Source organism: Mobula hypostoma, chromosome 22 (genome assembly GCF_963921235.1).
Source record: "Mobula hypostoma chromosome 22, sMobHyp1.1, whole genome shotgun sequence".
Taxonomy (NCBI): Eukaryota; Metazoa; Chordata; class Chondrichthyes; order Myliobatiformes; family Myliobatidae; genus Mobula; species Mobula hypostoma.
In genome coordinates, this window is record NC_086118.1 from 8149605 (window position 1) to 8176568 (window position 26964).

The following is a 26964-nucleotide window of genomic DNA, read 5'->3' on the forward strand; positions in this document are numbered from 1 at the left end:
TTTTTTTCCCCATGCTGTATGACTCTAAATAACATATGCTGTTGATCAAGGGCAGGGGTCCCCAACCTTTTTTGCACTGCGAGCCGGCCGACCCGCGGGGGGTGGGGGGTTAGGATTGCCAACGGACAAGAGTAGCAGTCAAATACGTTGTGTTTACCCCGAGAGAGACTACAATGACCATGAAGCCTTGCACGGGCACCAGTGCGCATGTTGATTTTTTTTCTCTACAAATCGTTTTTGGCCATTGTGACGAGAATACACATAAAATTAAGATGTTTGCTGGCCTGGGTTAGCATCAGTGACATCAGCGAGTGGTCTGCCACCTGTCCTCAGGGGAAGGAGAGATAAGGAACAATGGAGCAGCGTCTGGAGATGTGTAATGAAGGGACGGGGGAGAGAAAGCTGTCTGGAGCGGCTCCCCCTTTGAACCCTGAACTGTTTGAAGTGATGGACAGGCGATACCCCAGCAGGGGGATAAAAAGGGACAGGTTCACTAAGGCAGGACACACGACACCCGAGGTAACGAGACCCTGGAAGCGGTGCGCCTCTCACGAGTCGGTGGGAAGTATCGGACAACGCACAGGGTGGAAAGGTACGATCAGCCGGAACCCGGTGTGTGTCCGCCCTTGCTTGGGTGCCGGGTTCACTGCAGAGGATCGACCGCATCTGGAGGAGGGGTCACAGTCGGTGACCTCAGGTGACATCACCAAGGACCTGCCCAAAAGCTGCTTGTGAGCAATTATCGCCGGTCTGTGAGTGGAAGCCGTTTCTGAATGATCAGTCGTTCCCGTTCTCTCTCTCTCTCTCTCCCCCCACATTGTCCATCGCCATGGCAACGATTACTGCGAACTGAACTACTAAACTGGACTGAACTTTGAGTCACTTTGAAATTTGGTCATTTACCCCTAGACAACGATAGAGCTTGATTGATGCTGTTATCTTAATTCTGTGCACATGTGTGTTTATCATTGCTGAACTGTTGCATTTATTATCCTTTCGATTACTGTGTTGCTTGTTTCTTTAATAAAACTTTCTTAGTTCTAGTAATCCAAACTCCAACTGAGTGATCCATTTCTGCTGGTTTGGCAACCCAGTTACGGGGTACGTAACACCAATCTGTTCGGGGGAGGGGGTGTGAATCACGACCGGAATATAGGTGATAAGTGGCTAATACACTCAATTTCATTTCTAAAAGGGTTTATCTAACAAATTTAATATTAAACACACAGTGCATATTCCCCTTGCCTGAATATAGTGATAAATCTCCCGGACCAGATGGAATGCACCCTCGTGTTCTGAAGGTAGTAGCTGTGGAGATTGCAGAGGCACTAGCGATGATCTTTCAAAAGTCGATAGATTCTGGCATGGTTCCAGAGGACTGGAAGATTGCAAATGTCACTCTGCTATTTAAGAAGGGGGCAAGGAAGCAAAAAGGAAATTATAGACCTGCTAGCTTGACATCGGTGTTTGGGAAGTTGTTGGAGTCGATTGTCAAGGATGAGGTTACAGAGTACCTGGAGGCATATGACAAGATAGGCAGAACTCAGCATGGATTCCTTAAAGGAAAATCCTGCCTGACAAACCTATTACAATTTTTTGAGGAAATTACCAGTAGGCTAGACAAGGGAGATGCAGTGGATGTTGTATATTTGGATTTTCAGAAGGCCTTTGACAAGGTGCCACACATGAGGCTACTAAACAAGATAAGAGCACATGGAATTATGGGAAAGTTACATACGTGGATAGAGTGTTGGCTGATTGGCAGGAAACAGAGAGTGGGAATAAAGGGATCCTATTCTGGTTGGCTGCCAGTTACCAGTGGTGTTCCACAGGGGTCCGTGTTGGGGCCGCTTCTTTTTACGTTGTACATCAACGATTTGGATTATGGAGTAGATGGCTTTGTGGCTAAGTTTGCTGACGATACGAAGATAGGTGGAGGGGCTGGTAGTGCTGAGGAAATGGAGAGTCTGCAGAGAGACTTGGATAGATTGGAAGAACGGGCAGAAAAGTGGCAAATGAAGTATAATGTTGGAAAGTGTATGGTTGTGCACTTTGGCAGAAAAAAATAAACGGACAGACTATTATTTAAATGAGGAAAGAATTCAAAGTTCTGAGATGCAACGGGACTTGGGAGTCCTGGTACAGGATACCCTTAAAGTTAACCTCCAGGTTGAGTCAGTAGTGAAGAAGGCGAATGCAATGTTGGCATTCATTTCTAGAGGAATAGAGTATAGGAGCAGGGATGTGATGTTGGGGCTCCATAAGGCGCTGGTGAGACCTCACTTGGAGTACTGTGGGCAGTTTTGGTCTCTTTATTTAAGAAAGGATGTGCTGACGGAGAGGGTACAGAGAAGATTCATTAGAATGATTCTGGGAATGAGAGGGTTAACATATGAGGAACGTTTGTCCGCTCTTGGACTGTATTCCTTGGAGGTTAGAAGAATGAGGGGAGACCTCATAGAAGCATTTCAAATGTTGAAAGGCACGGACAGAGAGGATGTGGCAAAGTTGTTTCCCGTGATGGGGGAGTCTAGCACGAGAGGGCATGACTTAAGGATTGAAGGACGCCCATTCAGAACAGAAATGCGAAGAAATTTTTTTAGTCAGAGGGTGGTGAATCTATGGAATTTGTTGCCACGTGCAGCAGTGGAGGCCAAGTCATTGGGTGTATTTAAGGCAGAGATTGATAGGTATCTGAGTAGCCAGGGCATCAAAGGTTATGGTGAGAAGGTGGGGGAGTGGGACTAAATGGGAGAATGGATCAGCTCATGATAAAGCAGACTCGATGGGCCAAATGGCCGACTTCTTATGGTCTTATGGTCTTATAAGTCAATTATCAGGAGAGGACAGGGGAGCTTGAAGTAAGTGTTGAACGAACTTTCAGTAGAAGTGGTAGAGGCAGGTTTGATATTATAATTTAAAGAAAAATTGGATAGGTATATGGGACAGGAAAGGAATTGAGGATTGTGGGCTGAGTGCAGGTCGGTGGGAAGAGGTGAGAGTAAGCATTCAGCACAGACTAGAAGGGCAGAGATGGCCTGTTTCCGTGCTGTAATTGTTATATGGTTATATAAGTCAATAGCATCATAACTTTTTAAGTAACGTTTGGATATTAAACACACAGCATATATTTTCCCCGTATGAACATAGAAAATCATTGCAACACACCAATATCGCTGAATCAGTGGGAGCCCTGGGCTTGCCTTACTGCAACAAGACGGTCCCATGGAGGGGTGATGGGAGACAGCGAACTCGAAGGGGGTTCCTTATGTCCAGTCTATTCCGCAATTTAGTTTTCGTTGCATTCATTGCAGAAAACCCCGCTTCGCAGAGATATGTTGGAAATGGAAGCAATATTTTCAGTGCTTTCGTGGCTATCTCAGGATATTTAGCCTTGACTTTGATCCAGAATGCTGGCAGAGATGTTACGTCAAGCATACTTTTCAGCTCACCGTCATCTGCAAGCTGGAGGAGTTGATCTCCTTCCCGCGCTGACATGGATAACGCGCGGGTAAGGACCTCGCGTGCGTTCAAGCTCAACACTGGCCATGACAGGGAATGAGGAAAGGTGCAGCTGACTCATATCGCCAAATCATATCGTTTCCTCGCGGCCCAGTGGTTGGGGACCGCTGATTAAGGGGATTGGTGTACCGGGCCCCTCTGATTAGATTTCCACAGGGCATAGAAATGTTACGGCATCAAAAATCATGTTGGAAAATAAAAGTATGTGGCACAGAAGGTAATGTATTCACGTGGATAGAAGGTTGGCTGGCTAACGGAAAACTGAGAATAGGCATAAATGTTTTTTTGACCGGTTGGCAAGATGTAGTGAATAGCATGCCACAGGATTCAAACCTGGGCTGGGCCCTTGACTTCTTACAGTTGATATTGTTACGTACCCCGTAACTGGGTTGCCAAACCAGCAGAAATGGATCACTCAGTTGGAGTCTGGATTACTAGAACTAAGAAAGTTTTATTAAAGAAACAAGCAACACGGTAATCGAAAGGATAATAAATGCAACAGTTCAGCAATGATAAACACACATGTGCACAGAATTAAGATAACAGCATCAATCAAGCTCTATTGTTGTCAAGGGGTAAATGACCAAATTTCAAAGTGACTCAAAGTTCTGTCCAGTTTAGTAGTTCAGTTCGCAGTAATCGTTGCCATGGCGATGGACAATGTGGGGGGAGAGAGCGAGAGAACAGGAACAACTGGTCATTCAGACACGGCTTCACTCACGGACCGGCGATATGGCTCACAAGCAGCTTTTGGGCAGGTCCTTGGTGATGTCACCTGAGGTCACCGACTGTGACCCCTCCTCCAGATGCGGTTGATCCTCTGCAGTGAACCCGGCACCCAGGCAAGGGCGGACACACACCGGGTTCCTGCTGATCGTACCTTTCCACCCTGGCCATTGTCTGCTACTTCCCACCGACTCGTGAGAGGCGCACCGCTTCCAGGGTCTCGTTACCTCGGGTGGCGTGTGTGTCCTGCCTTAGCGAACCTGTCCCTTTTTATCCCCCTGCTGGGGCATCGCCTGTCCACCACTTCAAACAGTTCAGGGTTCAAAGGGGGGGAGCCGCTCCAGACAGCTCTCTCTCCCGTCCCTTCATTACACATCTCCAGACGCTGCTCCATTGTTCCTTATCTCTCCTTCCCCTGAGGGCAGGTGGCAGACCACTTGCTGATGTCACTGATGCTAACCCAGGCCAGCAAACATCTTAATTTTATGTGTATTCTTGTCACACTTCCCCCCTTTAAGGATTTTTACCGGGAGGTAAAAATTACAAACATGAATACATTATTTGATACACACACAAATATACATCTTTATCAGCTATTTGGCTAACACAGCGAGTTTGAAGCTGTCAGCACCTTGACAGACAGTCATCACATTTTCTGTTCCTTTTACATGTGTTATTAATAATTCCTTAGACCAGGCTCCAACTCAGCAAACTTCATAGTGGCCAAAAACACTGATGAATTGCGATCAATGTAACCTCTCATTTGGCTTTGTCCCGGACCACAATAACAAGGGTCGTGCCATTCCGACTCAGTTTTCTCTCGCAAGGGCTTAGTAGGAGGGGGACGGATATTGACCGCAGAGTTATTGCAAAACTTCCTGCAGTACCCCACCATCTCCAAGAGCCTTCTGAGGGCCCTCTTGTCTGTTGGGGTTGGGAGGTCAGCGATAGCCTGCTCTGTAGTTTGCATCGCTGCCAGCTGCCCCTGTGTCACCACAATTCCCAGGTAAGTGACCCTCGTGTGGCCGAATTCATTTTTTTCAAGGTTCACCATCAAGCTGGCTTCAGACAGCCGTATTAAATTGCCAATACACACCTCTGTGTTCATCAGCCCTTTAGTCACTGAATTACTCATTATATATGCGTGTTCTTTACTAGGTTTACCTATTGTAACAGACATCACCCAACGTCCCAGTTCTTTGCATTGCCTCGGGACAATCAAACACACGGGTGCGAGTTGTTTAATTACTTCTTCTAAAGATTCGCTTTGTTCGGGGATTAAGGGAGAGACCTTATCAGTAGACCTGGCCAAAACAATAGCCTTCTCCCATCTGATCGATCCCATACTAATCTTTTCAAAATGTTTTTTTTCTCTTATCAGGGGGCCCCTAGCTTCATTGATTTCCACGCTAACACCGACTGGGTTTGTTAGCATATCAAAAGCCGGTGGCCGTCTCAGTTCGCGTCGGTCATGATCAATAACCTTCTTCCCCCTGGGCAGCCGGTAAATCTCTTTCATGAGTCCACCAACTGTTTCCTCCAGCACCGCAAAATGTCCACCGGGGGGTACCTCGTGGGCCATGTTAAAAACCTCATCCCCATAACTCTTTTGCACCACCCCCCATTCCTCATCTGCGGGTACTGTACTTGATTTCCCTTGTTTCCTTAGCACTTCCTCCTCCCCACAATAGCCTACTAGTTCCCTTGTTAAAGCTGTGTCAGAGAGAGCTGTCTCTGCAAAAACCATCAGCCCCTCGTCTCGCTCCTGCGTCTGCACAAATTCTTTCCTGGCTACTGCTACGTCCGTCCCAGCTCCCTCACTACCTCTTGTCTCACTACACCCCGTCTCATACAAGGTTGGCAGAAACGTTTCAGCTAAATTCACTATCGCGGGCCGGTGATGAACCTGTGAGTCCATGGGCGGGGCCTCAATGCTGGCAGGCTGACCTGTCAATCTCACGACTGGGAACACGATTCCTCCGGCGATGTCATTACCGAGCAAGACTTCCACGTCTTTCATCGGTAATTCGGACCTCACCCCGATCGTGACTAGTCCAGAGACCAGGTTGCTTTGTAAGTGTATCTGGTGCAAAGGGACTGACTCTGTCCCTTCCCCAACACCTTTGACCTCTACCTCCCCAGTCTCAGTCTCTGAGCTAAACTCTAATACACTCTTCAGTATTAGTGACTGACACACTCCCGTGTCTCTCCAGATCCGCACTGGAACTGGTTTTAACCCCTCCTTCACTGACACCAATCCGGCTGAGATAACTTCTCACGCCCTTCCTGGACTTTTTCAGACCTGTCCTTCCCTAGCGGTTTGCTTAACAGCTCGATACAGCCAGTCAAAATCGCCGTTTTTCCTTTTCCCGTCTCCTTCTTTTGGGCAAAGCACCTGGACGCAAAGTGTCCGGCTTTCCCACAATTATAACAGATGACCCCAGGAGACTTCCTACCAGACTGCTCCCGGTCTACCTTATCCTTTTCACTAGTCCCCGGCTTACTTTCTGACTTTTCCGGCGGACTCTCCCCGCCGTCCTGACTACCCTTCTGGTAGCCTTTACTCGGGGCAAACTTCATTTTATGTGTCAACGCATACTCATCCGCAAACTTAGCAGTTGCGGCTAACGTGGCTGCCTCTTTCTCATCGAGGTAGGGTCTCATACCCTCAGGGACACAACCTTTAAACTGCTCAATCAGGATCAGTTGTAGCAGTCTGTCATAATCCCCCTCTACCCCCTTTGAGGCGCACCAACGCTCACAATATGTCTGCATCTCACGGGCAAACTCCAAATACATGCGGTCCCACTGCTTCCTTGCATTCCGGAACCTCTGCCGGTATGCCTCTGGGACCAACTCATAAATCCTGAGGATGGCCTCTTTCACCACCTCATACCTCTGGGCATCTTCCGCGGACAAAGCGGAGTAAGCTTCTTGGGCTTTCCCTTTCAGTACACTCTGAAGTCAAACAACCCACTTATCCCTCGGCCAGTCCTGACTTATAGCCACTTTTTCGAAGTGGAGAAAGTACCGATCCACATCGGTATCATCAAATGGGGGAACCAGCCTAACCTCCTGGGTCGCCCGGAACCCTCCACCTTGGTTCGGCACGAGCCCCTGCTCGGTCCTTATCTTTAACTTCTCCAGCTCAAATTCCCTTTCTCTCTGTTTCTCCTCTCTCTCCAAATGTCTGTCCCTCTCTTTCTCTTCTCTCTCCAGCTGTCTTTCTCTCTCTTGCCTTTCTAACTCTCTCTCCTTCTCTTCGTGTTCTAACTACCGTACCCGGAACTCGTGCTCGAGTCTCAGTTTTTCAAGCTGTACCTATACTGCGTCTCCAGCAGGTTTTTCAATAGACACCACCCCCAGCTCACCTTGGGGAAACACACCTTTAGATACATAGTGCTCTACAATAGCTCTGTGTATCTCCTCTCTCCTCATTGTCGACTTCACCTTAGCAAGATTCAACCGTTTGGCCACAGCTATCAATTCCGATTTCCTGGCATCCTCTAATGCCTCCAAGGTCGGCGCCTTTATAAATTCCTCAGCCTCCATTTCTGCTGTTCGTCTTTTCTTTCTTTCGGGAATTTTAACCCAATCAATTTACTCCGTCCCAAATTTAGCGTTCAAAATCGCGGACGAGAACCCCACTTATGTTACGTACCCCGTAACTGGGTTGCCAAACCAGCAGAAATGGATCACTCAGTTGGAGTCTGGAGTACTAGAACTAAGAAAGTTTTATTAAAAAAACAAGCAACACAGTAATCGAAAGGATAATAAATGCAACAGTTCAGCAATGATAAACACACATGTGCACAGAATTAAGATAACAGTATCAATCAAGCTCTATCGTTGTCTAGGGGTAAATGACCAAATTTCAAAGTGACTCAAAGTTCAGTCCAGTTTAGTAGTTCAGTTTGCAGTAATCGTTGCCATGGCGATGGACAACGTGGGGGGAGAGAGAGAGAGAACAGGAACAACTGGTCATTCAGACACGGCTTCACTCACAGGCCGGCGATGTGGCTCACAAGCAGCTTTTGGGCAGGTCCTTGGTGATGTCACCTGAGGTCACCGACTGTGACCCCTCCTCCAGATGCGGTCGATCCTCTGCAGTGAACCCGGCACCCAGGCAAGGGCGGACACACACCGGGTTCCCGCTGATCGTACCTTTCCACTCTGGCCATTGTCTGCTACTTCCCACCGACTCGTGAGAGGCGCACCGCTTCCAGGGTCTCGTTACCTCGGGTGGCGTGTGTGTCCTGCCTTAGCGAACCTGTCCCTTTTTATCCCCCTGCTGGGGCATCGCCTGTCCACCACTTCAAACAGTTCAGGGTTCAAAGGGGGGGAGCCGCTCCAGACAGCTCTCTCTCCCGTCCCTTCATTACACATCTCCAGACGCTACTCCATTGTTCCTTATCTCTCCTTCCCCTGAGGGCAGGTGGCAGACCACTTGCTGATGTCACTGATGCTAACCCAGGCCAGCAAACATCTTAATTTTATGTGTATTCTCGTCACAATATCAATGATGAAGATGAAGGCACTGTGGAATAAGACTGCTAAATTTGATAATGAAAGAGTACGGAGAACGTTTACCGGGATGTTGCCTGAATTTGGGAAAGTAGTTGAGAAAAGGATATGATGGGATAACCAGGGGATACAGAGAGGTTAGTAAGTGCGTAAAGATCAGGCAAAGGGAGAACAATATGGGAAAAAGTGAAAACAGTAATTTCAACTGGAAAACAAAAATGCTGCATGGAGATGGTGATGGAAGAGTCTCGGGTGTTGGCTAAGAAACATGAACATAACCATGTATCTATAAGCTGACTAATCTATGGGGAAGCACTTTGAATCGTGCTCAAGTACAACAATATCAATGGATTTGCAGGATTGACTGACACTTCTGAGTCTGATACCTGGTTTAATGCTGTGTGACCCATCTGGTTTCATATTTGGTAGATTATTTGATGCAACTAATAGTTTTCTTGAACATTTCAAAGGGCAGGTAAAATTAATCACATTGGTTTGAGTTCTGAGTCACACTTGAACCAGGAAGGAAAGGATGGCAAAAACACTGATTTTCCCCAGTAGTTCTCTTTCTATGTACTTGAATAGTTATAAAACCTGAAGACATAAGAGCAGAATTGGGTCATTTGGCCCATAGAGTCTGCTCCACCATTCATTCATAGCTGATCCTGTTCCCCCCTCATGCTTCTAAATTCCAGCGAGTTCAGACCCAGAGCTATCAAATGTTCCTTGTATGATCACCCTTTCATTCCCAGAATCATCCTTTTGAACCTCCTCTGAACCCACTCCAATGCCAGCCCAGATGAGGAACCCGAAACTGATCACAGTACTGGTCCTATATCCACTCTCATCTGTCTTTTACTTTTTACATACTTGCAGAAGCTTTTACTATCCACTTTGATATTCCTAGCTTGCTTTGATATTTCATCTTTAGCCTCCTAAAAATTCTTTTAGTTGCTCTCTGTAGGGTTTTAAAAGCTTCCCAATCTTATGTCTTCCCACAAATTCTTGAGTTGTTGTATACCCTCTCTTTTGCTTTTACGTTAGCTTTGATGTTTCTTGTTAGCCATGATGTACGATTTTGCCATTTGAGTATTTCTTTGTCTTTGGAATACATCTATCCTGCACCTTCCTAATTTTTCTTAAAAACTCACACCATTACTGCTCTGCTGTCATCCCTGCCAACATCTCCTCCCATTACTTTAGCCAACTCCTCTCTCATATCACTGTAATTTCCTTTACTTCACTGAAACACTGTTATGTCAGGCATAACTTTCTGTCTATCAAATTTCAAGTTGAACTCAATCATATTGTGATCACTGCTTCCTAAGGGTACTCTACCTTAAGCTCCCTAATCACCTCCGGTTCATTGCATAACACCCAGTCCAGTATAACTGATCCTCTAGTAGGCTTAACAACAAACTGCTCTAAAAAATCATCTCATAGGCATTCAAAATCCATTTACAACCTGATTTTCCCAAGTAACCTGCATGTGGAAATCTCGCATGACTATCATAACATTGCCCTTTTGACATGCCTTTTCTATTTCCTGTTGTAATCTGTGGACCACATCCCAGCTACTGTTTGGAAGCCTGTATATAAATGCCATCAGGGTCCTTTTACCCTTGCTGTTTCTTAACTCAGCCTACAAGGATTCAGTATCTTCCGATCATATGTCACATCTTTCTACTAATTTGATGCCACTCTTTACCAGCAGAGCCATGCCACCCCCTCTACCAACCTTCCTATCCCTCCGAAACAATGTATAACCTTGGAATTCTGCTCCCAACTACAACCATCCTTCGGCTACGATTCAGTGATGGTCGTTGAGCTCATTCATATCATGTTTGTGAGGGGAATTATTACAACTATTCAAATGTATGGAATTGAAGAGCAAGAATAGGCTAGCTACGTCACATGAAGTCTTAAAGACTTCCACAGTTATTCCTATCTTCCACCAATAGTATGAAATCTAGGAACGATTTAAAAAAGAATAAAGGAAACGAATTGTCTGAGAAGTTCTTTCTTGACTTTCTATAAATTTCCAAGATTGATTTTTAACCTTATTTTGATTTTTAGTATTTCAACCAAGAAGTTTCCAGAAAACAATCAGGAGCATAAATGGCTGTGATACTCTCACTGTGGTCTGGTCACTGAGAGCAAGACCTGTTCTCCTGCTTATAGTCTCACAGTTGTCATTCCCACATGGCCCAGAGTTTCCTGGCTTAAATTGAGACAAATGGGAGATATGATTGACATAAAGTTGTTTCTGCATTTCTTTTAACTGTGCTTTTTAAAGCCTCTTCATGCTTTGTAGGATCTTCATGGAGAACTGAAAAGTAAGAATGTCCTCATAGTCCGTTACTCACTCGAGCTGACAGCTGCTAAGTTTGGCTTGGAGATAGAGAAGGTCAAAGACATTCTGAGTACATGCAGAACCAGGCTGTGTGAAGTCAGGAAACAGAGACCGCGACCTCATCTCGATAGCAAAATGGTGGCATCATGGAATGGTAAGTGAAGAAGTTCTTAATGCTGAGTAGAAAATAATGGGAAGTTGTGCAAATGTTCAGTAGGATATGTTGGAGTTGCCTGGATCATCTCACTTTTCCTCCTTTTTTGTCCATTAAACTTGAATTTGTTATCAATGATTTTCTGAAAGCCTTGATTGACATCCTTGTCTTGCTTGGCCTTGGCCTTGCTTGGCCTTTATTGATATAAGATATCCTCTCCTTGCAATTAGAATGTGATCCAGATTATGAAAAAGTTACAATGAAACTGCAGTGTGTTAAATATAATTGATATGGAGTTTTTTGGATGTAAAAATAAATCAAAAGTACAAGAGCACAGGAACATAGGAACAGAAGTGAAGCATCTGGTCTCTCAAACTTGTCCTGCTGTTCAGTATGGTCAGGGCTGATTTACTCCAGATCTTCTTGGGCCAGTTCCCCATAGCACTGTAGTTCTCATTTTCAAAAATTCATCTACTTCCTCTTTCAGTACTTGCAATTATATAGCCTCCATAATCCTCCCGGGTAGTGAATTCCAGAAATTCACTTCCCTCTGTGAAGAAACTTCTCTGTACCTTTGTTTTAAAGGACCAACCTCTTACCTTGTCCCCTTGTTCACGACTCTCTCAATAGTGGAAACATCTACGCTGTCATTGCTTCCTTAAGGTCTTGCTTCTTTCAGCAAGGTCACTTCATTCTTCTAAAGTCTGTAGAATGGAGATCCAATATCCTTATCAGCTCATGAAAGGACAACTGTCTCAAGCCAGGAATTAGGTTAATGGAATATATTTTACATATTCTTTCTTAAATAAGGGGACCAAAAGTGCCCAGTACTCCAGGTGTGGCCTCGGAAGCACTCTCTGCAATTGTAATGATACTTCCCTATATTTAGACTCAACCTCATTCCAGTAAAGACAAATACTGTTTGTCATTTGCCTTCCTAATTACTTTCTGAACTTACACACCAAGATACCTCTGTAATTTCACTCATTTCACTCTACTTAGTTAGTAGTCTGACTTATGGTCCATCTTACTGAAGTACATGACCTTAGTTTACTACATTAAACTCCAGTTGCCCTGATTCCTTCCATTAAACTAAGCATATTTCATGATAAGAGTCCAAATATCCTCACTGCAACGTGCCTTCCTGTTATTTTAGTGTCACTGGCAAACTTCAGATGCCTTGCACTCTGCTTCCGGTTCCAGGTCATTAATGCCAGTAGTAAGTAATTGCAGGTCAAGCACTGATCCTTAGTGTGACCCATTGGTTACATCCTTCCAGCTTGAAAAAGACCGGCGTATTCCAACTGTCTGTCTTCGATGTAATAATCAGTTTTAAATCCATGCTAAAAATCTTCTGAGCTCCTGTGCATCTCCCTTTTATGTGGCACCTAGTGGCAATCCAACCACACTACAACTATAGTTTCCTTTGTTTGTTATATCCATCTGGTTCACGTTCTACATACCCTGGTGTTTGTGCAATGCAATATTAATGGAGATTTGGACTAATCCTAACAACTGTTTCTGTCAGTTGGTCCATAAAATACCTCAGAGGGGGGAGGATGTCAAGAGAAGCCATAATAGTAGTAGATTTTGAGAATCATAGGCTTCAAGGTCATCGATTCTTTTAAAGCTTGCTGCATTTAGATTTGTGATATCCTCAATATCACATGTCAAAATGTTAATGCTAAATGGTTTCACCTTACAGCAAACATAGATCTCTTACTTCCTCCCCACTCCCAATTGCCAAGGGCTATCCCCAAGTGTCCTTGATTGTAGGATCCTGCCATATGCTTTTCTGTGCAATACGGACTGATTGCCAATTGGCAAACTAGGTTGCTAAATAAAACAAAGTTATTGTAATAATAGCCTGGATGAATTTAGTAGGACGTCTGCACTGCTGGCCTACACTCCCTCAGCCTATCTCATTGCCAATGATTTTGAATACCCATCTTCAAATTTAGCATATGTTCTTTGTTTTACTGTTCTGGATGTTGTGGATTAGCCTGTAGTGGTTGCCTTTATATTTAGCTTCTTTGAAGACATCACAATATCAATCATATCACTTCTCAATTTCTCTAAACATTTCAAAACGCTGCAGAAAGAATGAGTGAGCTTAACTGTAGTGGCTGCCATTATAAAGGCTTTAAACACTGTGAAGCTACAGATCTTTATTCTCAGGAACAACTCTGTGACTTGTATATGTTCCAAGATACAGAAGTACTGAGATATTTACTGCCAAAAAACTAAAGTATATTGACAGTTTTAGGTTAGCATAAACTTTCAGAGATAAAATTTTCTTAAACAGGAGCTTGAATTGTCACATTTCTCCTTTCCTTTTCTCCCCCCCAGTTGTTAAGTTGCTCACACAGTAATTAAAACTGTCGAGGAGAGATAAGGCATTTGGCTTGAAAATCTTTGTGCAATTACAACTGTGGGGTTTAGAACAATTATCTTTTGTTGGACTTGCTTACAGAAGAGGATTTTTGCCAGATGAAAATCAGTCTCATTTTATCTTGTTTATTTTGTTTTGTATCTCAGAACCTGCAGTGTATACTGTGCGTGTGTGTTTGTGTGTGTGCGCGCGCGCCTATGTTCTGTCTCTTCATCCCTCTCTCTTTACTGTCTAATACCAGATGGCATGTATTGAAGGTGAGCGAAGATAGGTTCAAAGGGGATATGAGGGGTAAGCTTGGAGGCAAATACAGTACATTAGAGGATTTTAAGAGACATTTGGATGGGAAGATTGGGACATGGGCATGGTGTTTGAGTGTTTTTGAATTGCTTTTTATTTGGTTCGTCTCAACATTGTGGACCGAATGGCATTTCCCTGTGCTGTACTGTTCTATGTTTTTCCTCGGCTGTAGCACACTCTTAAGTTTTTGGATTGTTGATTTAGTTATCATACTGATGTTTGACTTGAAGTACAATGGTATGATATAAGTAGAGATATGGTTATATTCAGGTATGACTGAATGGTCTATTTCTCCCGTGTTCTTAATTATGTAACTGATTACTAATCGGACTGCTCAGAAGAACATTAAAAGTAATCAGGACACACGTGCAAATATAGTTCAAGGTTCAAAGTGAGAAGAGAGAGAATTGTAAACTATTCTGTTGATTTTGTGAAAGGAGTTAAAACAAGGTTGATAATCATTTGGCAAATCACTCTTAAAAAAAAAGCCCAACAGCAGTTAATTATTATGATTCCTATGTTCGTAATCACATAATGAGATTTTCTAGCCAAATGCTTTATCTTAGATATTAATTACTTTGTGAGCAACTTAACAGTAGGAAGCAGGAAGAATGGAGTTATTTGGGGTCCTCCTTCAGTTGATAACCCAGTCTCCAATAACAAACCATTTACCTGGGCCCAAATTTGGAACATGGTGCTTGTCCATGTGATTTTAGTGAGTTAATTCTCCCATTTTTTGAAGCATTTTTCAACAGAATCTTGCCATTCTACAGTTCCTTTAGCTACTAAACTATCTGAGATTGTTACAGATGTGTAATGAACCAAAAGTTTAACACTGAACCACACTAAGAGGTGGTGGAAGAGTCAGTTAAAGTTGCACTGTCATAAGAAATGAGAGCAGAAGTATGCCATTCAAATGTTGGTGCTTTTTCCAACATTCATTCTGATCATGACTAATCTTTTACCTTCGTGCTACTTTCCTGCACTGCCCCACACCCTTTAACAGATTTTTAAATTTAATTTTAGCTTTATTTGTCAGCTGTACATCGAAACATAGTGAAATGCTTGGTTAACATCATATCAGATCTGTGAGAATTATGCTGGGAAGTCCACAAGTGTGCCATGCTTCCAGCGCCAACATTGCATGCCCACAACTCACTAACTCTAACCGTACATCTTTGGAATGTGGGAGCAAACAGAAGCACCTGGCAGAAACCACGCAGCCACGGGGAGAATGTATAAAATGCTCACAGACAGCAGTGGGAATTGAACCCTGATCTTACAGTTGTATTGTAATAGTGTTACACTAACTGCTATGCTACCGTCCTGCCCCAATCCCTTAACACAGGTCGTGGTGAGAGATTTAAAAAGGAGCGTTTGAAGTTTTTGGCTTTTTTCCGGCGGCCTAATCCAATTAAGAGAGGAGGCTACATACAGGTCATGGCGAGAGATTTAAAAAAAGTGTTTGTGGGCTTTTGGCTTTTTCCAGTGGCCCAATTGAATCATGACTCATTAGCAAAGGAAAATAAAAATAACATAGGGAGAAGTGGAGGGGCCATGTGTGAGTGGGCCAGTGTTAGAGTGGGGAGGCTTTGGCTTAACAGGCTTGGGCGTGGTACGTTTCTTCTTCTGCATTTTTCGTCGATTAGTGCAGTGAGGATGGTTTCGGGGGCTGTGTTGTGTTCTTTGTGTGAGATGGAATTCTGGGAGGTCTCCAGCCTCCCTGATAATCACATCTGCACCAAGTGGACTGAGCTATAGCTCTTTAGAGAACATGTTAAGGAGCTAGGAACTGCAGCTCATTGACATTCGGCTCATACAGGAAACTGAGGAGATGATATACAGGAGCTGCAGGATGTTAGTCACCCCTAGCCTGCGGGAGTCAGATACTTGGCTGACTGTCAGATGTTAAAGAAATGGACAGCCGAAGCAGAATACCTCTGTGGACGTTCCCCTCAATAATAACTATATTGCTTTGGATACTGTTGAGAGGGTGTGGGGAGATGACCTACTGGGGGGAAGCTGCAGGGACCAGTCTTCTGACCCTGCGGCTCAGAAGGTAAGTGGGGAGAAGAGGGCTGCAGCAGTGATAGGGGATTCCATAGTTAGAAGAGCAGACAGGAGATTTTGATTCTGTGGATTTGAAAGAGATATCAGAATGGTATGTTCAAGGTGCCAGGGGCAGGGACATCTCGTATTGGGTCCACAGCATTCTAAAGGGGGAAGGGAGGGTGAGCAGCCAGAACTCTTATTGCATATTGGCACCATTGACATAGGTAGGAAAAGGGAGTAGGTCCTGAAGAGAGAATTTAGAGAGGTAGAAAGCTGAAAAGCATGATCTCCAGGGTAGTAATCTCTGGATTGCTGTTTTTGCCACGTTCCAGTGAGGGTAAGAAAAGGATGATTTGGCAGATGAATGTGTGGCTGAGGAACTGGTGTAGGGGGCATGGTTTCAGATTTCTGGATCACTGGAACAGGACGAGTTACACCTGAACCTGAGGAGGATCAATATCTTTGTGGGCACATTTGCTAGACCTGTTGGGAAGGGTTTAAACTAGTTTGGCAGGGGGATGGGAACTGAAGTGATAAGGCTGAGGGCAGGGCAGTTGACATACAAGACGATGCAGTGTGTAGTGAGTGTCAGGAAGGACAGACAGATGATTGGGTAAAATTACAGTCAGTGGGATGAGCTACAAAACTGGAAAGGGTGACGAATACAGGGCACATTGTATTGAAATGGTAGGCAGAGGGGTTGGGGTGACTATTGGTAAAAAAAAATGAAATGAAATCCTGAGAAGAATGTGACATAGGACTGAAAGATGTAGAATCCTTGTGGGTAGAGTTAAGAAACTGCAAGGGTTAAAAAGACCCTGATGGCAGTTATATAGAGTTCTCTGAATAGTACCCAGGATGTGGCTACAGATTTCAACAGGAGATAGAAAATGCATTTCAAAAGGGCAATGTTACAATAGTCTTGGAGGATTTCAATATACAGGTAAATTGGGAAAATCAGGTTGGTACTGGATCCCAAGAAGGGGAATCTGTAGAATGCCCACAAGATGGCTTTTTAGAGCAGCTTGTGGTTGAACCTACTAGGGGATAGACTATTCTGGATTGTGTGTTGTATAATGAACTGGATTTGATTAGGGAGCTTAAGGTAAAGGATCCTAAGGAGGCAGTGATCATATTATGATAGAATTCACTCTGCAATTTGAGGGGGAGAAGCTAAAGCCAAGTGTATCAGTTTAACAATGGAGTAAAGGGAATTATAGAGGTATGAGAGAGGAGCTGGCCAGAGTCGATTGGAAGGGAACACTGCAGGGATGATGGCAGACAGCAATGGTTGGAGTTTTTGGGAGAAATTTGGAAGGCGCAGGATAGATACTTTCTAAAGAAGTAGAAGTATTCTAAAGGCAGGATGACAGTATCATGACAAGGGAAATCAAAAATAACATGAAAGTGAACGAGAGGTCATATTATATAGCTAAAATTACTGGAAGGTAGAGGATTGGGATGCTTTTAAAAACCAACAGATGGCAACTAAAAAGTCATAAGGAGGGAAGAGATGAAATATGAAGGTAAGATGGCCAATAATATAAAAGACGTACCAAAAGTTTTTACAGATATATAGCAGTGTACAAAAATCTTGGGTACCCGAGATTTTTATATGATTTCAGATGGTATGGCCTCCACAGAGCCTTGATCTCAACATCATCAAGGCTGTTTGGGATTACCTGAGAGACTGAAGCAAGTGAGACAGCCAAAATCTGCAGAAGAACTATAGCAAGTTCTCCAAGATGCTTGGAACAATCTACCAGCCGATTTTCTTATAAAACTGCACCATAGTGTACCTAAGAGAATTGATGCAGTTGGCGAAATATTGATTTGATTTAGATTTTTACTGTTTACTGCTCTTTATAGTAATTTTTTTGGTATTTAGAAACTTTTCATTTCATTACCTATGAAAGCATTACAGCTTATAGATTTTTTATATGTGCTTAAGATACTTGCGTAGTACTGTACAAAGAATTAGAGAGAGGGCGAGAGTAGATATCTGACCACTGGAAAATGAAGCTGGAGAGGTAGTAATGGGGTACAAGGAGATGGTGCACGAACAAAATAGGTTATTTTGCATCTGAGTTCACTGTGGAAGACATTAGCAGTATGCTACACACATCAAAGTTGCTGGTGAACGCAGCAGGCCAGGCAGCATCTCTAGGAAGAGGTACAGTCGATGTTTTTAGGCCGAGACCCTTCGTCAGGACTAACTGAAGGAAGAGTTAGTAAGAGATTTGAAAGTGGGAGGGGGAGGTGGAGATCCAAAATGATAGGAGAAGACAGGAGGGGGAGGGATGGAGCCAAGAGCTGGACAGGTGATTGGCAAAGGGGATATGAGAGGATCATGGGACAGGAGGTCCGGGGAGAAAGACAAGGGGGGGGGACCCAGAGGATGGGCAAGGGATATAGTCAGAGGGACAGAGGGAGAAAAAGGAGAGTGAGAGAAAGAATGTGTGTATAAAAACAAATAACGGATGGGGTATGAGGGGGAGGTGGGGCATTAGCGGAAGTTAGGGAAGCCGATGTTCATGCCATCAGGTTGGAGGCTACCCAGACGGAATATAAGGTGTTGTTCCTCCAACCTGAGTGTGGCTTCATCTTTATAGTAGAGGAGGCCGTGGATAGACCTGTCAGAATGGGAATGGGATGTGGAATTAAAATGTGTGGCCACTGGGAGATCCTGCTTTCTCTGGTGGACAGAGCGTAGGTGTTCAGCAAAGCGGTCTCCCAGTCTGCGTTGGGTCTTGCCAATATATAGAAGGCCACATCGGGAGTACCGGACACAATATATTACCCCAGCCGACTCACAGGTGAAGTGTCGCCTCACTTGGAAGAACTGTTTGGGGCTCGGAATGGTGGTAAGGGAGGAAGTGTAAGGGCATGTGTAGCACTTGTTCCGCTTACAAGGATAAGTGCCAGGAGGGAGATCAGTGGGGAGGGATGGGGGGGACGAATGGACAAGGGAGTCGCGTAGGGAGCGATCCCTGCGGAAAGCAGAGAGAGGTGGGGAGGGAAAGATGTGCTTAGTGGTGGGATCCCGTTGGAGGTGGCGGAAGTTACGGAGAATAATATGTTGGACCCGGAGGCTGGTGGGGTGGTAGGTGAGGACCAGGGGAACCATTCAGGGCCCCAGACAGTCCTTCCAGATGAGGCGACACGTCACCTGTGAATCGGCTGGGGTGATATACTGCATCCGGTGCTCCCGATGTGGCCTTCTATATATTGGCGAGACCCAACGCAGACTGGGAGACTGCTTTGCTGAACACCTATGCTCTGTCCACCAGAGAAAGCAGGATCTCCCAGTGGCCACACATTTTAATTCCACATCCCATTCCCATTCTGACATGTCTATCCACGGCCTCCTCTACTGTAAAGATGAAGCCACACTCAGGTTGGAGGAACACCACTTTATATTCCGTCTGGGTAGCCTCCAACCTGATGGCATGAACATCGACTTCTCTAACTTCCGCTAATGCCCCATCTCCCCCTCGTACCCCATCCGTTATTTATTTTTATACACGCATTCTTTCTCTCACTTTCTCCCTCTGTCCCTCTGACTATACCCCTTGCCCATCCTCTGGTCCCCTCCCCGTCTTTCTTCCCGGACCTCCTGTCCCATGATCCTCTCATATCCCTTTGCCAATCACCTGTCCAGCTCTTGGCTCCATCCCTCCCCCTCCTGTCTTCTCCTATCATTTTGGATCTCCCCCTCCCACTTTCAAATCTCTTACTAACTCTTCCTTCAGTTAGTCCTGACGATGGGTCTCGGCCTGAAACGTCGACTGTACCTTTTCCTAGAGATACTGCCTGGGCTGCTGCGTTCACCAGCAACTTTTATGTGTGTTGCTTGAATTTCCAGCATCTGCAGAATTCCTGTTATTAGCAGTATGCTGGAAGTTTGGGAGTGTCAGGGCAGAAGTGAGTGCAATTGCTATTACTGAAGAGAAGGTGGTTGCAAAGCTGAATGGTGTGAAGGCAGTTAAGTTACCTGGACCAGATGGACTACACCCTAGGGCACTGAAAGAGTAGCTGAAGCGATTGTGGAGGCATTAGTAATGATCTTTCAAGAATCACTAGATTTTGGCAATGTTCTGAAGGACTGGAAAATTGCAAATGTCACTCCACTCTTCAATGGACAATAGGTGCAGGAGTAGGCCATTCGGCCCTTCGAGCCAGCAACGCCATTCACTGTGATCATGGCTGATCATCCACAATCAGTATCCAGTTCCTGCCTTCTCCCCATATCCCTTGACTCCACTATCTGTAAGAGCTCTACCTAACTCTTTCTTGAAAACATCCAGAGAATTGGCCTCCACTGCCTTCTGAGGCAGAGCTTTCCACAGATCCACAACTCTCTGCGTGAAAAAGTTTTTCCTCAACTCTGTCCTAAATGGCCTACCCCTTATTCTTAAACTATGGCCTCTGGTTCTGGACTCTCCCAACATCGGGAGCATGTTTCCTGCCTCTAGCGTGTCCAATCCCTTAATAATCTTATATGTGTCAATCAGATCCCCTCTCATCCTTCTAAATTCCAGTGTATACAAGCCCAGTTGCTCCAGTCTTTCAATATATGACAGTCCCGCCATCCCAGGAATTAACCTCGTGAACCTACGCTGCACTCCCTCAATAGCAAGAATGTCCTTCCTCAAATTTGGAGACCAAAACTGCACACAATACTCCAGGTGTGGTCTCACCAGGGCCCTGTACAACTGCAGAAAGACCTCTTTGCTCCTATATTCAACTCCCCTTGTTATGAAGGTCAACATGCCATTAGTTTTCTTCACTGCCTACTGTACCTGCATGCTTACTTTCAGTGACTGTTGAACAAGGACACCTAAATCTCGTTGTACTTCCCCTTTTCCTAACTTGACACCATTCAGATAGTAATCTGCCTTCCTGTTCAAGAAGGGAGGGAGGCAGAAGAAAGTAAACTATGGGGCTGTTAGCCAGATTCCAGTGTTTGGGAAGATGTTGGAATCAATTGTTAAGGATGTGGTTTTGGGATACCTGAAGCTCATGGTAAAATAAGCCAAAGCCAGCATGGTTTCCTGAAGGGAAAATATTGCCTGATGAATCTGTTGGAATTCCTTGAGGAAATAACAAGCAGGATAGACAAAGAAGAATTGGTGGATGTTGTGTGCTTGGATTTTCGGAACACCTTTGACAAGGTGCTGCACATGAGGCTGCTTAATAAGTTAAGAGACTATGGTATTACAGGAAAGATGCTGGCATGGATAGAGCATTGGTTGATTGGCAGGAAGCAAAGAGTGGGAATAAAGGGAACCTTTTCTGGTTGGCTGCCATTTGTTAGTGGTGTTCCGCAGGGCTCAGTGTTGGGACCGCTTCTTTTTACATTATATGTCAATGATTTGGATGGCAAAATTGATGATTTTGTGGCCAGGTTTGCATATGATATGACGATAGGTGGAAGGGCAGATAGTGTTGAGGAAGCAAGGAGGTTGCAGAAGGACTTAGACAGATTAGGAGAATGGGTAAAGAACTGGCAGATGCAATACAGTGTTGGGAAGTGTATGGTCATGCACTTTGGTATAAGGGATAAGGCCTGGACTATTTTCTAAAGGGAGAAAATTCAAAAATCATAGGTGCTAAGGGACTTGGGAGTCATTGTGCAGGATTCCCTAAAGGTTAACTTGCAGGTTGAATCACTGGTAAGGAAGACAAATGCAATGTTAACATTCATTTCAAGAGCACTAGAATATAAGAGCAAGGATGTGATGGACAGCAACACACATCAAAGTTGCTGGTGAACGCAGCAGGCCAGGCAGCATCTCTAGGAAGAGGTACAGTCGACGTTTCAGGTGAGCAGTTTTGAGTCCCTTATCTAGGAAATGATGTGCTGACATTGGAGAGGATGCAGTGAAGGTTCACAAGAAAGATTCCAGGAATGAATGAGTTAACATGACGCGTGTTTGATGGCTCTAGTACTGTACTGGCTGGAGTTTAGAAGAGTGGGTGGAGGAATGAATGAGTTAACATGAGGCGTGTTTGATGGCTCTAGTACTGTACTGGCTGGAGTTTAGAAGAGTGGGTGGAGGAATGAATGAGTTAACATGAGGCGTGTTTGATGGCTCTAGTACTGTACTGGCTGGAGTTTAGAAGAGTGGGTGGAGGAATGAATGAGTTAACATGAGGCATGTTTGATGGCTGTAGTACTGTACTGGCTGGAGTTTAGAAGAATGGGCGGAGGGAGGAATCTCATTGAAATCTATTAAATATTGAAAGGCCTAGATAGAATGGATGTGGAGAAGATGTTTCCTATTGTGCGGCAGTCCAAGACCAGAGGGCACAGCCTTAGACTAGAGGAACATCCATTTAGAACAAAGATGAGAAGGAGTTTATTTTGCCAGAGGGTGGTGAATCTGTGGAATTTATTGCCACCGACAGCTGTGAGGTCAAGTCATTGAATATATTTAAAGTGGAGGCTGATAGATTCTTGACTAGTCAGGGTGTCAAAATTACGGTGAGAAGGTAAGAGAATGGGTTTGAGAGGGATGATAAATCAGCCATGATGGAATGGTGGAGCCGACTCGATGGACTGAATGGCCTAATTCTGCTCCTTTCCTTATGGTGTGTTGATCTCTGCTCTGGATCTTTCAGCTACCCTGTCAGCTCAGCAAGGGGCTATGTGAGAACAAAGTTTTCCTTTACACATATGACTCCTGCTCCAGTGCAGGAGCAAGAACAGAAAACTTGTTCGTGATCAGAACTTACATCCACTCAATCAACAGATCCATTGCCTGTATCACTCTGGAGATGCACTCTACCAAGCTCCATGAAGGCTCGCTGCAACCAGTGAACAAATCATGGAGGAGAGGGCAGCAGGAAGCAGTGACGGAGATCCTTCTAGTATGGTTCGAGGGACGTCTAATTATAGAAACATAGAAAATAGGTGCAGGAGTAGGCCATTCGGCCCTTCGAGCCTGCACCGCCATTTATTATGATCATGGCTGATCATCCAACTCAGAACCCCGCCCCAGCCTTCCCTCCATACCCCCTGACCCCCGTAGCCACAAGGGCCATATCTAACTCCCTCTTAAATATAGCCAATGAACTGGCCTCAACTGTTTCCTGTGGCAGAGAATTCCACAGATTCACCACTCTCTGTGTGAAGAAGTTTTTCCTAATCTCGGTCCTAAAAGGCTTCCCCTCTATCCTCAAACTGTGGCCCCTCGTTCTGGACTTCCCCAACATCGGGAACAATCTTCTTGCATCTAGCCTGTCCAATCCCTTTAGGATCTTATACGTTTCAATCAGATCCCCCCTCAATCTTCTAAATTCCAACGAGTACAAGCCCAGTTCATCCAGTCTTTCTTCATATGAAAGTCCTGCCATCCCAGGAATCAATCTGGTGAACCTTCTTTGTACTCCCTCTATGGCAAAGATGTCTTTCCTCAGATTAGGGGACCAAAACTGCACACAATACTCCAGGTGTGGTCTCACCAAGGCCTTGTACAACTGCAGTAGTACCTCCCTGCTCCTGTACTCGAATCCTCTGGCTATAAATGCCAGCATACCATTCGCCTTTTTCACCGCCTGCTGTACCTGCATGCCCACTTTCAATGACTGGTGTATAATGACACCCAGGTCTCGTTGCACCTCCCCTTTTCCTAATCGGCCACCATTCAGATAATAATCTGTTTTCCTATTTTTGCCACCAAAGTGGATAACTTCACATTTATCCACATTAAATTGCATCTGCCATGAATTTGCCCACTCACCCAACCTATCCAAGTCACCCTGCATCCTCTTAGCATCCTCCTCACTGCTAACACTGCCACCCAGCTTCGTGTCATTTTGAAGTTTCACTGAGAAGTATAAGCTAATTTGTAAATACACAGTTAATGAGACCAAATTTACCCATGTGCAGTTATCCCTGAGCAACATTCAAGTTGCACTGAGAAGTGGCAAATAACACCCGCAAAAATCATGTGCAAGATAGTGACCATCTTAATGTAAGCAGGGCAGCTACCTCTCCACTGCACTATCTTTGCCAAATTCTACACCATCTTTCATCCTGAAGAGGTCACCACTGACTATATCTGTAACATTTAATTTGTTGCCTATAGAATATCAGATCAGAGGCTGGCTGCCCTGCCGTGAGTCACTTACCACTTAACTCCCTAAAGCCTTTGCACCTTCTGTGTGATGCACATAAGGATTCTCACCAGTATCTAGATAAACAGTGCTCAATAACACTCAGGAAATTTGACATTATCAGGATGCAGTATCTGTTGAACTGGCACAACATTCACCACATTAAACATTTCCCCTGTTCACCACTGGTTTGCAATTGCTACTATCATAGCCAAAGCTGCTATGATTGAACATTTTTACATGCAACAGACCTTTGAATCCTGCTCTGTCAGTTAATTAGACCATGACTGATAACATTCTCATCTGTCCCCAGTAACCTTTCACCCCTTTGCTTTACATCTGGCTCAAAAATATTGAAAGATGAGACTTTTGATCTCCTAGAAGTAAAATGCTGCCTCATCCCTGACTTAAAAGGGTGACCCCTAGTTCCAGATTCTCCGCTCTACATGCACCTCATCAGGATTTTATATTTCAATCTTTTGATAAATTCCAGGGATACAGGCAAAGTCTTTCCACTTTTTGCTGGTAAAATCACCTACCCTGCAGGTAAAGACTGGGTTGTACACATGCTTGGATATCAACCATTGCCTCAGAGTTCTAATTGAGTCCCCGCACTGGGACAGTGGTTTAAGGAAGTTGCTGTGGATCCAATATGAATTGAGATAGTTAGTCTCATTCCAGTTCCTAGTTAATACCTAACCAGTAAGGTGTCCATTAAGAGTTTATAAGGCATGTTTAAAACTACAGGTCCAGCACAGATAGTTTTAGGGATTGAGAATACAGTTAGTAGGAGTATGGTTCCATGCCTTACAAGTATTGTAATTGGCTAGGTAGTGCTTTACTCAGTTTTCAATCTATAGTTGCTGCTTTTTTTTGAAAGGCTGATATAAAATATGGTGAGGCTAGAAAAGCTAGTTCCCATGATTTGAGACTTAAAAGACAGGAGTCTCCTAGCTAATTCACCATTTGCAGCACCATAGGTAGGGTTTGAATAATGCGTTAAGTAATTTATATCAGTTTTCTATATGTTCTGCTAAGTAGATAAAATCTGATAACGATTTGGGATTTTTCTTCCTATGTAAATATAAAATATGTTTTAGTATTACTATGCAGAATGGTTAAATGGATATTTAGCAAATTTAAGAATCTTTCTTGTGGTAAGAGGTCTGTAGCCTGAGTTAAATGGTAAGAAAACTAGAGGGAGGTTAGAATTGTCTTTTACAGGGTGGGCTCTTTAACTGGTTTAATTGGTTTAGTATTATATTAATTTTGTTTTGCATGACATCCATACTCAGTAGGCACTTTATTAGGTACATTTGTACACCTCGTTAATGCAAATATCTAATCAGCCATCATGTGGCAGAAACACAATGCATAAAAGCATGCAGACATGGTCAAGGGGTTCCATTGTAGTTCAAACCAAACATCAGAATGGAGAAAGAAGTGTGATCTAAGTGACTTTGACCGTGGAATGATGGTTGATGCCAGATGGGGTGGTTTAAATAATTCTAGAAACTGTTGATCTCCTGGGATTTTCATGCACAACAGTCTCTAGAGATTGGTGTGAGAAACAAAAAGAAAAATTCAGTGAATGGCAATTCTGTGGGCAAAAACATCTTGCTAATGGGAGAGCTCAGAGGAGAATGACCAGACTGGTTCAAGCTCACAGAAAGGCAAAGGTAACTCAAATAACCACACGTTGTAACAGTGGTGTGCAGGAGGGTGTTTGTGAATGCACAACCCATCGAACCTTGAATTGTAAGGGCTACAGCAGGCCACGAACATACACTCATGTATTTATACAGATCATTTCATAACATCAGTAAATTGAGGTAGTACAAGCAAAAACAGTAGCAGAGTGCAGAATAAAGTGTTAATTACAGGGAAGATGCAATGCAGGCATACAATAAAATGCAGGACCCTCAGCATCATTGATATCAACATGACTGTGTGTACCAACACACTCCCTCCCTGAAGTCAATAAAGATTTTAGAATGCATTGCCCATATAAGTGGTGGAAACAGACTCAGTAGTAATTTTTAGAAGAAAATTACTTTTTTAAAAGAAAATTACTGTATATGAAAGTTAAGAAAAATTTGTTGGGTTTTCGAGAAAGGAAAGTGGAATGGTCCCAATTAGATAGTACTTTCAAAGAACTGATTCCGACATGCTTGATTGAATAACCTTATTTTCTCCAGTGTGATTAGCTGAGGCGTACAGATGAGAATTTTACTCTGGGATTGTTTAGTGCAGTCAGGTGGTTGTTTCACTTTGCACTTAAACAGCGGCAGACCTAAACAAAGAGCATGGATAATGATACCAGGTGCTAAAATTTGATGTTATTCTATTCCCACTGTTTGTACATGGAATCAACAACAAAAATTGTTTAATATAATGATTGGAATTAGATAGTTAGTGACCAAAGATTCTTTCTTGCTTACTATCTGTTACACCACAGGCATTTCGGGCGGCAGTGAAGGTCCTCCATCTTTGGCAGTGTTCAGGGCTTCCTTCATCGTGCCCGTTCTTTCTCTTGGTTTTCACCACTGTCAGCCATGCAAGTCTCAGGTGGACACTCAGGAATACCGTCACACTCAGATATAGAACAATTCTTTATTGCTATATCTGTAACAGTTTTGTGTTTCCAGTCAGGATTGTCAGCATTGAGCTGAACCCCTGAACCTGGAAGAACAGTGGACCAATTTTAATTTGGCCTCTATCCTTTGACCTGTTTGGCATGGGTGACCCTACCAAGAGCCAAAACATAAAGCCCCGACTCCAGCCAACATAGCTCTCTGGGTCATTGAAGCAAATAAACCT

At 44.2% G+C, this 26964-nt stretch overlaps 1 protein-coding gene across 4 annotated transcripts in view; it reads left to right on the forward strand.

Annotated features, from left to right (window-relative positions):
* The window catches only part of spata20 (spermatogenesis associated 20), a 479531-nt gene that overhangs the window by 111418 nt on the left and 341149 nt on the right, over positions 1–26964 (forward strand). For all 4 annotated transcript variants that reach the window (XM_063074197.1, XM_063074194.1, XM_063074196.1 and 1 more), the window contains exon 11: positions 11087–11279. In XM_063074197.1, coding sequence (XP_062930267.1) covers positions 11087–11279 — 193 coding nt within the window. The remainder of the gene's footprint in view (positions 1–11086; positions 11280–26964) is intronic.